This window comes from Coregonus clupeaformis, chromosome 27 (genome assembly GCF_020615455.1).
Source record: "Coregonus clupeaformis isolate EN_2021a chromosome 27, ASM2061545v1, whole genome shotgun sequence".
NCBI lineage: Eukaryota > Metazoa > Chordata > Actinopteri > Salmoniformes > Salmonidae > Coregonus > Coregonus clupeaformis.
Window position 1 is genome coordinate 47,400,139 of NC_059218.1, and position 14,638 is coordinate 47,414,776.

General features: G+C 41.3%; 1 protein-coding gene across 2 annotated transcripts; it reads left to right on the forward strand.

Annotated features, from left to right (window-relative positions):
• The first annotated feature begins 1,142 nt into the window (after positions 1 to 1,142).
• si:ch1073-15f19.2 (T-cell surface protein tactile) lies at positions 1,143 to 13,143 on the forward strand. Of its 2 annotated transcripts, XM_041851508.1 has the most exons (9): positions 1,143 to 1,214; positions 1,309 to 1,424; positions 1,616 to 1,859; positions 5,959 to 6,068; positions 6,865 to 7,030; positions 8,678 to 8,734; positions 8,855 to 9,451; positions 12,009 to 12,114; positions 12,578 to 13,143. In XM_041851508.1, exons 1-9 carry the CDS (start codon positions 1,154 to 1,156, stop codon positions 12,672 to 12,674), a joined length of 1,554 nt encoding a protein of 517 aa, XP_041707442.1. In that variant the 5' UTR covers positions 1,143 to 1,153; the 3' UTR covers positions 12,675 to 13,143. The 2 variants fall into 2 exon arrangements, with proteins under 2 accessions (XP_041707442.1, XP_041707441.1); XM_041851507.1 differs by having other exon boundaries at positions 8,678 to 9,451.
• The last annotated feature ends 1,495 nt before the right edge of the window (positions 13,144 to 14,638 follow it).

Consider the following 14,638-nt stretch of genomic DNA (forward strand, 5'->3'; position numbering starts at 1 on the left):
CGACAAGGCGCCAGGACCTACGTCCTGCGTCTTCTCTTCATGCGAATGACAGGGATTTGGGCCTTGTCGGGTATCTGGACTAAATCTTTCGCGTCTGACTCGTTAAAGAAAAAATTTTTGTCCAGTTCGAGGTGAGTAATCACTGTTCTGATATCCAGAAGCTCTTTTCGGTCATAAGAGACGGTGGCAGAAACATTATGTACAAAATAAGTTACAAATAACGTGAAAAAACACACAAAATAGTAGCACAATTGATTAGGAGCCTGTAAAAACAGCAGCCATCTCCTCCGGTGACATTATTTACATTCCAAAATATTGGGCATTAATATGGAGTTGGTCCCACATTTGCTGCTATAACAGCCTCCACTCTTGCTAAAAATGATTAAATGTAAAATGTAGATGTTTCCTCTTCACAATAACAGCACTTACAGTTGACCAGGGCAGCTCTAGCAGGGCAGAAATTTGATGAACTGACTTGTTGGAAAGGTGGCATCCTATGACGGTGCCACGTTGAAAGTTACTGAGCTCTTCAGTACGGCCATTCTACTGCCAGTGTTTGTCTATGGAGATTGCATGGCGGTGTGCTCGATTTTATACACCTGTCAGCGACGGGTGTGGCTGAAATAGCCAAATCTACTCATTTGAAGGGGTGTCCACGTATATAGTGTATCTTCCCCTACTATTCATACTACAACTATTTTCACATTGCTAAAACACTGTACATAGCTGATAATATAACACTGTCTATCTGTTTGAAACCTTTGTGAGGTTTGTTTACTGTTCATTTCAGTTTTTTGTTGAGGTTGTTTTTGTTACATTTCACTTTTGTTTGTTTATTTCATTTGGCAAAATAAACATGTTTCCCATGCCAATAAAGCCCATTTGAATTGAATTGAGAGAGAGAGAGCGTGCGTGCGAGAGAAAGAGAGAGTGTGAGAGAGAGAGAGAGAGAGAGAGAGAGAGTGTGAGAGAGAGAAAGAGAGTGAGAGAAAGAGTGAGAGAGACCGAGACAGAGAGAGCAGATTGAGAAGCTCACTCTCTCTCCCACTCATTCTCTCTCTTTCTCTTTCTCTTTGTCTCTCTCTCTTCCTTCCTCCCTCTCTCGCTCTCTCTCTCTCTTCCTCTAACCCCAGTGTGAAGGGACCAGGCAGACATGGCTGCAACTCTGAAGGGAACTGTCGTCTGTCTTCTTCTTCTCTCCTCCATCAGTCAAGGTGAGGCTGGATCAGAACTCTTCTTCTTCTGATTGTGAGTAGAGAGAGAGTAAAGAGGCCAGCTTTTTCAACTGTTGTGTGATTTGATTGACAGGTGTCCATGGAGTTGAAGTGTTCCACCGTGAGTGGGTGAGCGCTGTAGTGGGTGAGAACGTCAGTCTACCCTGTTTACTAGGAGAGAAGGAGGGACGTCAACCCCTCATCTCTCAGGTAAATGTGTTTTCTCTCTTTTTTTTAAGGGTTTTAATTGCTGTAATGTGTCCTTGAGTGTCCTGAAAGATGTCTATCAAATAAAATGTATTTTTATTTATTATAGGTAGCTACCTTAAGATGAATGAACTAACTGTAAGTTGCTCTAGTTAAGAGCGTCTGCTATTTGACTAAAATGTAAAATGTTACAGGTTGAATGGAGGAAGAAAGGAGAGCCAGAGGACCACAAGCTGGTGGTGTATAACCCTAGTTTTGGTGAAACCCTCAGCTGGCCTAACGTCACCCTGGAGCTGTCGAGGGATGGAAAGAACAATCTAATGGGCACATCTCTGGTTCTGAAGGGTCTAGAGGCTAGGGACAGCGGGCGTTACATCTGTGATATCACCACCTACCCCAACGGTTCCATCAGGAAAGTCACTCGGCTGAAGGTTAAAGGTATATTGAAGTATATCCTCTGTAGTGTGTTTATTTTATTTTTTATTTTATTTCACCTTTATTTAACCAGGTAAGCCAGTTGTGAATAAGTTCTCATTTACAACTGCGACCTGGCCAAGATAAAGCAAAGCAGTGCGATAAAAACAACAAAACAGAGTTACATATGGGGTAAAACAAAACATAAAGTCAAAAATACAATAGAAAATATATATACAGGGTGTGCAAATGTAGCAAGTTATGGAGGTAAGGCAATAAATAGGCCATAGTGCAAAATAATTACAATTAGTATTAACACTGGAATGATAGATGTGCAAGAGATGATGTGCAAATAGAGATACTGGGGTGCAAAATAAATAACAATATGGGGATGAAGTAGTTGGGTGGGCTAATTTCAGATGGGCTGTGTGCAGTATCTCTGTGTACAGTATCTCTGTACTGTTCTACTCTGTACCTGTATGACATTAGACAAACAATGACATGAAAGTAACCGAGGTCAGGGGCGGACTGGGACCAGAAATTGTCTCTGGCATTTCTAACACACAAGCCCGATTTTTCCCTTGAGGCCCCCAGTAATAACCAGATAAGGATAATTTTGCCCCAAAAAATATATGTATTCAGAAAGGCCCACTTGGCTAAAAATGGAAATGCCAGATGGCCAATCCGCCCCTGACCAAGGTGGTTTGGTAAAACACACTTCTGTGTTGAGTAACCTTGTCTAAAACCTGAAGCCTTGGCTTTAGCTCAGCAGGCTGGTGTGTGTATGTGTTGTTTGTATAAATGATTCAGTAAATGTTTCTCTATCCATATCGATATATGTTAAAGAGGGTGGGACTCGAGCTGCATCCCTGTCTCACCCCACGGCCCTGTGGAAAGAAATGTGTGTGTTTTATGCCAATTTTAACTGCACACTTGTTGTTTGTGTACATGGATTTTATAATGTTGTATGTTTTTCCCCCAACACCACTTTCCATCAATTTGTATAGCAGACCCTCATGCCAAATTCAGTCAAAAGCTTTTTTGAAATCAACAAAGCATGAGAAGACTTTGCCTTTGTTTTGGTTTGTTTGTTTGTCAATTAGGGTGTGCAGGGTGAATACGTGGTCTGTCGTGCGTTAATTTGGTAAAAAGCCAATTTGACATTTGCTCAGTAAATTATTTTCACTGAGGAAATGTAAGAGTCTGCTGATAATGCAGAGGATTTTCCCAAGGTTGCTGTTGACGCATATCCCACGGTTGTTATTGGGGTCAAATTTTTCTCCACTTTTGTGGATTAGGGTGATCAGTCCATGGTTCCAAATATTGGGGAAGATGCCAGAGCTAAGGATGATGTTAAAGCCAATTGGAATTTGTGGTCTGTATATTTTATCATTTCATTTAGGATACCATCAACACCACACTCCTTTTTGGGTTGGAGGGTTTGTATTTTGTCCTGTAGTTCATTCAATGTAATTGGAGAATCCAGTGGGTTCTGGTAGTCTTTAATAGTTGATTCTAAGATTTGTATTTGATCATTTATATGTTTTTGCTGTTTGTTCTTTGTTATAGGGCCAAAAAGATTGGAGAAGTGGTTTACCCATACATCTCCGTTTTGGATAGATAGCTCTTCGTGTTGTTGTTTGTTTAGTGTGTTCCAATTTTCCCAGAAGTGGTTAGATTCTATGGATTCTTCAATTACATTGAGCTGATTTCTGACATGCTGTTCCATCTTTTTCCGTAGTGTATTTCTGTATTGTTTTAGTGATTCACCATAGTGAAGGCGTAAACTCAGGTTTTCTGGGTCTCTATGTTTTTGGTTGGATAGGTTTCTCAATTTCTTTCTTAGGTTTTTGCATTCTTCATCAAACCATTTGTCATTGTTGTTAATTTTCTTAGGTTTTCTGCTTGGCATTTTTAGATTTGATAGGGAAGCTGAAAGGTCAAATATACTGTTCAGATTTTCTACTGCCAAGTTTACACCTTCACTATTACAGTGGAACGTTTTGTCCAGGAAGTTGTCTAAAAGGGATTGAATTTGTTGTTTCCTAATTGTTTTTTGGTAGGTTTCAACACTACTTTCCTTCCATCTATAGCATTTCTTAATATTATTCAGTTCCTTTGGCTTTGATGCCTCATGATTGAGTATTGCTCTGTTCAAGTAGACTGTGATTTTGCTGTGATCTGATAGGGGTGTCAGTGGGCTGACTGTGAACGCTCTGAGAGACTCTGGGTTGAGGTCAGTGATAAAGTAGTCTACAGTACTACTGCCAAGAGATGAGCTATAGGTGTACCTACCATAGGAGTCCCCTCTAAGCCTACCCTTGACTATGTACAGACCCAGCGTGCGACAGAGCTGCAGGAGATGTGACCCGTTTTTGTTGGTTATGTTGTCGTAGTTGTGCCTAGGGGGGCATATTTGGTGCTAAGTGTCAGGTTCTTGTCCAGTTCTGGCATTTAGGTCACCACAGACTAGTACATGTCCCTGGGCCTGGAAATGGTTGATCTCCCCCTCTAGGATGGAGAAGCTGTCTTCATTAAAGTTCATTAAAGATTCTAGTGGGGGGATATAGGTAGCACACAGGAGGACATTATTCTCTGTTGAGATAATTTCCTTTTGAATTTATGGCCAAATGTAAAATGTTCCTGTTTAGATTAATTTAATAAAGTGACTTAGGTCTGCTCTATACCAAATTAACATACCCCTGAGTCACTTCCCTGTTTCACACCTAGAGGACAACCAGTGGGTCCATCTCCTCTATACCATGTTTCTGTAGGATGATCTGTATTTCTGATTTCTTTGGTGAAGTCTGGGTTCCTGCTCTTTAGGCCAAAGGCAGATGACCTCTGACCTTGGATATTCCAGGATGATAGAGAAGGCTTTGTGTTCCATCAAGTATAGTAGTATAGTCCAATGTTGTTAGTCGTGTTAGTCACTTCCTGGTCTGGGTGGCTGTCATGAGAAGGCTTTGTGTTCCATCAAGTATAGTAGTATAGTCCAATATTGTTAGTCGTGTTAGTCACTTCCTGGTCTGGGTGGCTGTCATGAGAAGGCTTTGTGTTCCATCAAGTATAGTAGTATAGTCCAATATTGTTAGTCGTGTTAGTCACTTCCTGGTCTGGGTGGCTGTCATGAGAAGGCTTTGTGTTCCATCAAGTATAGTAGTATAGTCCAATATTGTTAGTCGTGTTAGTCACTTCCTCACTTTCTCTCTCTCTCTCGCTCTCTCTCTCTCTCTCTCTCTCTCTCTCTTGCTGTCTCTCTCTCTCTTCTCTCCCTCTTCCTCTCTCTCTCTCTCTCTCTCTCTCTCTCTCTCTCTCTCTCTCTGTCTCTCTCTCTCTTCTCTCCCTCTTCCTCTCTCTCTCTCTCTCTCTCTCTCTCTCTCTCTCTCTCTCTTGCTGTCTCTCTCTCTCTTCTCTCCCTCTCCCTCTCTCTCTCTCTCTCTCTCTCTCTCTCTCTCTCTCTCTCTCTCGCTTCTCTCCCTCTTCCTCTCCCTCTCTCTCTCTCTCTCTCTCTCTCTCTCTCTCTCTCTCTCTCTCTCTCCTCTCTCTCTCTCTCTCTCTCTCTCTCTCCTCTCCCTCTTCCTCTCTCTCTCTCTCTCTCCCTCTCTCTCTCTCTCTCTCTCTCTCTCTCTCTTCTCTCCCTCTTCTCTCTCTCTCTCTCTCTCTCTCTCTCTCTCTCCTCTCTCTCTCTCTCTCTCTCTCTCTCTCCCTCTCTCTCTCTCTCTCTCTCTCTCTCTCTCTCTCTCTCTCTCTCTCTCTCTCTCTCTCTCTCTCTCTCTCTCTCTCTCTCTCTCTCTCTCTCTTCTCTTCCTCTCTCTTCTCTCTCTACCCCTCACACTCTCTCTTTTGTTTTCTTTGTGTTTTACTCTATAAGTTTAGATATTTTATGATTGTGATTTTATGACCACTAGTAAATTAGTAAATTGAATCAACCCAATAAATATACTGTGTTTATGTCATTGACTAAAAACAAATTCATTGTTAAACGTAATAATAAAAAACTATAGTTGAATGTATTAGTACTACTGCCTGTCTCTCTGTATAGACCTGGATGTTATAGATTGTATATTGTCTCCCTGTATAGACCTAGATAATATAGAATGTATATTGTCTCCCTGTATAGATGAAATACAGTGTGATGCCAACAGGACCATAGAGGTAGAAGCTGGTCAGAATGTAACAGTTCACTGCTCTGCAGACGGCTCCCCCTACGTCCTCTACAGCTGGACCAAGGTAGGACAGCAATCACTCAATATCAGACCACTGCTCTGTTCCTGTAGATTACATACACAGTTTCACCCAGTACACAGTTACTCACCTGTACACAGTTACTCATCTGTACACTGTTACTCACCTGTACACTGTTACTCACCTGTACACTGTTACTCACCTGTACACTGTTACTCACCTGTACACTGTTACTCATCTGTACACTGTTACTCACCTGTACACAGTTACTCACCTGTACACAGTTACTCACCTGTACACTGTTACTCACCTGTACACTGTTACTCACCTGTACACAGTTACTCACCTGTACACTGTTACTCACCTGTACACTGTTACTCACCTGTACACAGTTACTCATCTGTACACAGTTACTCACCTGTACACAGTTACTCACCTGTACACTGTTACTCACCTGTACACAGTTACTCACCTGTACACTGTTACTCACCTGTACACTGTTACTCACCTGTACACAGTTACTCACCTGTACACTGTTACTCACCTGTACACTGTTACTCACCTGTACACTGTTACTCACCTGTACACAGTTACTCACCTGTACACTGTTACTCACCTGTACACTATGAGTGCCATACTCCTTTCCAGTCATGCCAAACACAACACTCAATGCAACTTCAGATACAGCTATATCAAGGATCAAGATGCCAAACACAGCATGATGGCACAAACAGAATGGTACCCAGGCTAACATCATTCTAGCCTGGATACTAGTCTGCCAAACACAACATGATGGCAGAAACAGACTGGTACCCAGGCTAACATCATTCATTTATCCCAGGACAACCAGTGGATTTCAGATGGGGGATCTCTGGAGCTTTGGTCTGTGAGCGATTTTCAGGTGGGGGTTTACACACTGACCGTCACCGTGGGCAACAACACTGGCCTGGTGAGGAGGGTGGAGTTCAACATCACAATGCTGCAGACCACCACAGGGTCAGATACAGGTGAGAGATAAGCACTAAGGCATGCAAGAGACACGCAGGAACAGAGATACTCAGGAACAGAGATACTCAGGAACAGAGATACTCAGGAACAGAGATACTCAGGAACAGAGATACTCAGGAACAGAGATACTCAGGAACAGAGACAATCAGGAACAGAGATACTCAGGAACAGAGATACTCAGGAACAGAGATACTCAGGAACAGAGACAGAAGATGGAGGAAACAAGAGGTAAAAGTGTTCTTCTGGCTGAAAAACTAGTTGAAAACATTCTGGCATGTTCAAGCAATGGAGATTAGACAAGGTAAAAAGGTATTTTGTCTTTAGTCGTTCTGGGTCTGTGCAGATGAAGGAGAGGAGACAAGAAGAGGAGATAAGCAGAGGAGGCAAGGAGAGGACGCTACCCCCATTATTGAGACGCACCCAAGGGAATTTTTACAACCACCTGTCTGCATCTCACTGTCTGAAAACATATACATCTGCACGTCATTCTCTCTCCGTCTCGCTATCTCTCTCTCTCTTTCGCTCTCTCTTTCTCTCTCTCTCTCCATCCTGTGTGATGTTGATTGTGGTTTAGTTGAGTCAGTACAGACAAACTGAAATCTCTTCACATTCAGACAGACAGATGTCAAACATGTGGACCAAATGGAACCCTTTCCCCTTTACAGTGCACTCCTTTTGTAGTGCCACAAGGCTCTGGTCAAAAGGAGTGCGCTGTATCGACAATAGGGTGCCATTTGGGACAGAGATTCACACTTCCTGCTTCCTGCTCTCCACCAGCCCACAGCAACAGCAGCTACAACACGGTCGCCTTCAGTAGCTGAACGTTGCAGATAGAAAAGCCACGAATAGAGCTGACTCCTTTTACTCTACAAGTCAGTGATTTATGTCTGTTCTACATTATACATTTCTGAATCTGAATGCCATACACTTTTCACCACAGCTACAGCACGCTCACCTTCTGCAATGTTGCTGCTGAATATTACAGATAGAAATGTCATGAATACAGCTGAAATGTCAGTGAGTTATGTCTGTTCTGTATTCTACATTTCTATCTGATATGTCAGTGAGTTATGTCTGTTCTGTATTCTACATTTCTATCTGAATGCCCTAAACCACAGCTACAGCAGGAATGTCATGAAAGAGCTCACATGATTCCTTTACCACTGTTATGTTTCTCAGTTGGTAGAATATTGTGCATTCAACACCAGGACAGTGAGCTTCTGCTTGGGTCACCAATACAACAATATATACCCTCACGACTGTAAATTGATAAAATTTATTTTTAAATTTATTTATCACCAACACAACAATGTTATTATTATAGAATTCCACGTCGGAGAGGAATGTGTGTTCTATGGAATATATTTCTAAGTGTTCCATAACGTTGAGGACTAGTGAACATCTTCTACAGGTTCCAAAGAGAGAGAAGAAGAACGCTGAGATGTTGATCGCCGTTAACGTCAGCTCTATAAAGGGTATAGACTTCCCCCTGCTGGACATGTTGGAGTACTGTTTGAGTACTGGTTCCCTAAAGGGGCATTCCGGACCCAAATGCAGCCTGGGGCTGTGTAGTTGCTGAAGTGTCAGAGAGACATTATGACATGGTGACGATTCTCTCTGTCTCTCATTACTTTCACACATAACAGGTCCTGCTACCACAGACACTCCTCCTCTCACTGTGACCACCAGCACCTGGCCTACAGGTACCGGCACCACCGTAACTGGACCTACAGGTACCGGCACCAACGTAACTGGACCTACAGGTACCGGCACCAGCGTAACTGGACCTACAGGTACCGGCACCACCGTAACTGGACCTACAGGTACCGGCACCACCGTAACTGGACCTACAGGTACCGGCACCAACGTAACTGGACCTACAGGTACCGGCACCAGCGTAACTGGACCTACAGGTACCGGCACCAACGAAACTGGACCTACAGGTACCGGCACCAACGTAACAAGCGAGATGGCGACCCCCACAGATAACCTCAGCATCACACCAGACACCCTCACCTCCTCTACCGTACAGGAAGTCAACACCAGTATCACCATGACTACCTCTGTCACCCAGCCAATCAACTCCAACACACACCGATCAGTCAACACAGAGGCGGGAACAAAGCGGTCAGAGGTCAACAGCTCCACCGACAGTCCAATCAGAGTCCCATCCACGGCCCAATCAGATGAGCCCACTCCATGGAGCGTCCAATCAGATGGCGGGCAGGGGAACGAGTCTGAAGCAGAGACCTCCAGTGGTGGTGGTCAGGGGGGCCCAGTGTCCACTATGCTATACCCAGAGAAGAGCACCCTAGCTGGGGAGAAGGAAGACCACACCCTGGGGACCTATGGCGCTACCACCTCCACTGCCTCCCATGGGGATGATGTGGATGACACCACTGAAGTGATGATTGAGACAGGTAGGATCACAGCCTGAGATGGTTGGTTTGTATTGGTTTCATTGGTCATTCTATTTGGTATGTAGACCACTTAAACAGAAAACCTTACAATATCATGAACATAGAGAACAATATCATGATTATAGAGGATAACAATATCATGGTTATAGAGGAGAACAATATCATGATTATAGAGGAGAACAATATCATGATTATAGAGGAGAACAATATCATGAACATAGAGAACAATATCATGATTATAGAGGAGAACAATATCATGATTATAGAGGAGAACAATGTCATGAACATAGAGAACAATATCATGATTATAGAGGAGAACAATATCATGATTATAGAGGAGAACAATGTCATGATTATAGTTAACAATATCATGATTATAGAGAACAATATCATGATTATAGAGGAGAACAATGTCATGATTATAGTTAACAATATCATGATTATAGAGGAGAACAATATCATGATTATAGAGAACAATATCATGATTATAGAGGAGAACAATATCATGATTATAGAGGAGAACAATATCATGATTATAGAGAACAATATCATGATTATAGAGAACAATATCATGATTAAAGAGGAGAACAATATCATGATTATAGAGGAGAACAATATCATGATTATAGAGGAGAACAATATCATGATTATAGAGGAGAACAATGTCATGATTATAGTTAACAATATCATGATTATAGAGGAGAACAATATCATGATTATAGAGAACAATATCATGATTATAGAGGAGAACAATATCATGATTATAGAGGAGAACAATATCATGATTATAGAGGAGAACAATATCATGATTATAGAGAACAATATCATGATTATAGAGGAGAACAATATCATGATTATAGAGAACAATATCATGATTATAGAGAACAATATCATGATTAAAGAGGAGAACAATATCATGATTATAGAGGAGAACAATATCATCATTATAGAGAACAATATCATGATTATAGAGGAGAACAATATCATAATTATAGAGGAGAACAATATCATGGTTATGGAGGAGAACAATATCATGATTATAGAGAACAATATCATAATTATAGAGAACAATATCATGATTATAGAGGAGAACAATATCATAATTATAGAGAACAATATCATGATTATAGAGGAGAACAATATCATGGTTATGGAGGAGAACAATATCATAATTATAGAGAACAATATAATTATAGAGGAGAACAATATCATGATTATAGAGAACAATATCATGATTATAGAGGAGAACATTATCATGATTATAGAGGAGAACAATACCATGATTATAGAGAACAAAATATCATGATTATAGAGGAGAACAGTATCATGATTATAGAGAACAATATCATGATTATAGAGGAGAACATTATCATGATTATAGAGAACATTATCATGATTATAGAGGAGAACAATATCATGATTATAGAGGAGAACAATGTCATGATTATAGAGGAGAACAATATCATGATTATAGAGAACAATATCATGATTATAGAGGAGAACAATATCATTATTATAGAGGAGAACAATATCATGATTATAGAGGAGAACAATATAATGATTAATGAGGAGAACAATATCATGATTATAGAGAACAATATCATGATTATAGAGGAGAACAATATCATGATTATAGAGGAGAACAATATCATGATTATAGAGAACAATATCATGATTATAGAGAACAATATCATGATTAAAGAGGAGAACAATATCATGATTATAGAGGAGAACAATATCATGATTAAAGAGGAGAACAATATCATGATTATAGAGGAGAACAATATCATGATTAAAGAGGAGAACAATATCATGATTATAGAGAACAATATCATGATTAAAGAGGAGAACAATATCATGATTAAAGAGGAGAACAATATCATGATTATAGAGAACAATATCATGATTAAAGAGGAGAACAATATCATGATTATAGAGGAGAACAATATCATGGTTACAGAGAACAATATCATGATTATAGAGGAGAACAATATCATAATTATAGAGAAAAATATCATGATTATAGAGAACAATATCATGATTATAGAGGAGAACAATATCATAATTATAGAGAAAAATATCATGATTATAGAGGAGAACAATATCATAATTATAGAGGAGAACAATATCATGGTTATGGAGGAGAACAATATCATGATTATAGAGAACAATATCATAATTATAGAGAACAATATCATGATTATAGAGGAGAACAATATCATAATTATAGAGAACAATATCATGATTATAGAGGAGAACAATATCATGGTTATGGAGGAGAACAATATCATAATTATAGAGAACAATATCATAATTATAGAGGAGAACAATATCATGATTATAGAGAACAATATCATGATTATAGAGGAGAACATTATCATGATTATAGAGGAGAACAATACCATGATTATAGAGAACAAAATATCATGATTATAGAGGAGAACAGTATCATGATTATAGAGAACAATATCATGATTATAGAGGAGAACAGTATCATGATTATAGAGAACATTATCATGATTATAGAGGAGAACAATACCATGATTATTCCTCTCAGGTCCCAGTAGTGGTCAGAGGTACATGGTAGTGTGGGTGCTGCTTCCTGTCCTGGCTCTGCTGCTCCTGGTTGGGTTCCTCTATAGACGATTCATCGCCCAGGAAAGGTGAGCATGCTTCCTGTCCTGGCTCCGCTGCTCCTTTCTTTCTCTAAATGGTTGTCACATCAATCAGTCAATCTCTGTTATTTTCCACCTGCCTTTCAATCTGCCTCTCCCTCCCCCCTCCCTTCTCCCCTCGCTCCCTCTCCCTCCCTCTCCTCTCGCCTCTCTCCTCTCTCCCTCCCTCCCCTCTCTCCCTCCCCCCTCCCTCCCCTCTCTCCCTCCCTCTCCCCTCTCTCCCTCCCTCCCTCCCCCTCTCTCCTCTTCCTCCCCCCCCCCCTCCCCCTCCCCCTCCCCCTCGTCTACCCTCTCTCTTTCCCCCTCTCTCCCTCTCCCACCCTCCCTCCCTCCCTCCCTCCCTCCCTCCCTCCCTCCCCCTCCCTCCCTCCCTTCCCTACCCTCTCTCCCTCCCTTCCCCTCCCCTCCCCTCTCTCCCTCACCTCTTTCCCTCCCTCCTCTCTCTCTCCAGGATGGACATGCCTCCCCCCTTCAAGCCTCCTCCCCCTCCAGTGAAGTATACCTCTGTGAGAGCTCATGACGTCCCCATGACAGACATCCTCACCTGAAGGATATTGTGGTTATGTTAAGGTTATGTTATGTTATAATTAGAATCAGAATAGTCATGGTTATGTAATGGTTGTGTTATGGTTGTGTTCATGATGTCCCCATGAAACACATCCTCACCTGAAGGGGGAGCTGTTGTATTTGTTTTATGGTTAAATGAAAAGCTCCTTTGGGCCCCATTCATTTTATAGTCATACTTATTGTCAGAAATATAAATTAGGCTTAATAGTCTTTGCACTTTTACCGTAGATTTACTGTGCCCATGTTGTGTGGTTTAATGGTATCCCTTTACAAAGCTGGACCTTTCTTTCTGTCGTATGTTGCTATGCGTTTTTGGTTTTCAAGTCATTGAGCTTTTACCAAAGAGTATGATATTCATTGTTACAGAAATGTCTTTATGGTTAAACTTTGGTGTGAATTACGGAAACCAAAATGTTCTGTATTAAATTTGTAAATAGTATACTTTTTTTACCAGAAATATTATGAAATAATTAAGATTGCAATTGAATGTATCCAATCTGTTCAAATAAAGATCTAAAAGATATACATAAAGTTTTGAGTCAATGTTATTCACAAACCATGACTGTTAATAGGTAATGTACTGTACCAGCACAGAAACATGGGTGTGGAATTCTGGAACACAGAGAGAGAGAGTTCCCATCCCACTCCGGAACAGAACCGTGACATTCTCTCCTCTGAGCTAGAGAGAGTTCCCATCCCACTCCGGAACAGAACCGTCACATTCTCTCCTCTGAGCTAGAGAGAGTTCCCATCCCACTCCGGAACAGAACCGTCACATTCTCTCCTCTGAGCTAGAGAGAGTTCCCATCCCACTCCGGAACAGAACCGTCACATTCTCTCCTCTGAGCTAAAGAGAGTTCCCATCCCACTCCGGAACAGAACCGTCACATTCTCTCCTCTGAGCTAGAGAGAGTTCCCATCCCACTCCGGGAACAGAACCGTGACATTCTCTCCTCTAGCCCATTGAGCTGAAGCCTAGGCATTAACTCAGGAAGCTAAGGCAAATCTTCAGTTTTCAGGCTAGGTTACTCATCACATGAGCGTGCTTTACCGAACAGTATGTCTGTCTGCCTGTCTGCCTGTCTGTATGTCTGTCTGTCTGTCTGTCTGTCTGTCTGTCTGTCTGTCTGTCTGTCTGTCTGGCTGTCTGGCTGGCTGGCTGGCTAGCACTGCAACAACAAATGGCTCTAATGTCCACAGTAACCACAGTGTTACAAAGGTTACAGAAAAACCTCTTGATGAAAAACCTTCATAAACCCCTTCATGAACCAGGAGACAAAACCACAGACCACACCTGGCCAGCTGGTGTGAGACTGAGACCAGCTACACACCCCTTCACACTACTCTGTAGACACTGCTATGGTGACTGGTGTGGGATCAACTACCCACCTCTGCACTCTTAGAAAACAAAAGTGCTAAATAGAACCATACAGGGGTTTCTTCGGTTAGTCCCCATACAAATGTAGGATTTCATAGATGTAGGATCTTAATTTGATCATCCTGTTGAGGTGTATTTGAGATTTTAAAAGGCTTCTGAAGTTTGTAAATGACACTTTTAAATTTCAGACTTGATTTTCCCTTACGATAAAATGTATCAACACCTACAAACGTTTCCATTAATTACAATCCACATAGTAAATCACATTTCCTGTTGCTGCAGGATTATTTTCCTGCTGTAGCAAACTGGCTCAAATTAAGATCCTACATCTGTAGGGGAACCCTTTTTGGTGCTGGGTAGAACCCTTTGCAGAGGATTCTATCTAGAACCCTCTATGTAGGGTTCTTCAAAGAACCCCCTGTATACTGTTCTACTTAGAACCCTCTATGAAGCGTTCTACCAAGAACCATTTTATCATCTAAAGGTTCTTCCTAGAACCATTTTATCATCTAAAGGTTCTTCCTAGAACCATTTTATCATCTAAAGGTTCTTCCTAGAACCCAGCCT

Coding starts and splice junctions, on each gene's coding strand:
- si:ch1073-15f19.2 (XM_041851507.1), top strand. CDS start 1,154: ATGGCTGCAACTCTGAAGGGAACTGTCGTCTGTCTTCTTCTTCTCTCC. Junction 1,215..1,308: donor TCTCTCCTCCATCAGTCAAG/GTGAGGCTGGAT, acceptor TTTGATTGACAG/GTGTCCATGGAGTTGAAGTG. Junction 1,860..5,958: donor CACTCGGCTGAAGGTTAAAG/GTATATTGAAGT, acceptor CTCCCTGTATAG/ATGAAATACAGTGTGATGCC.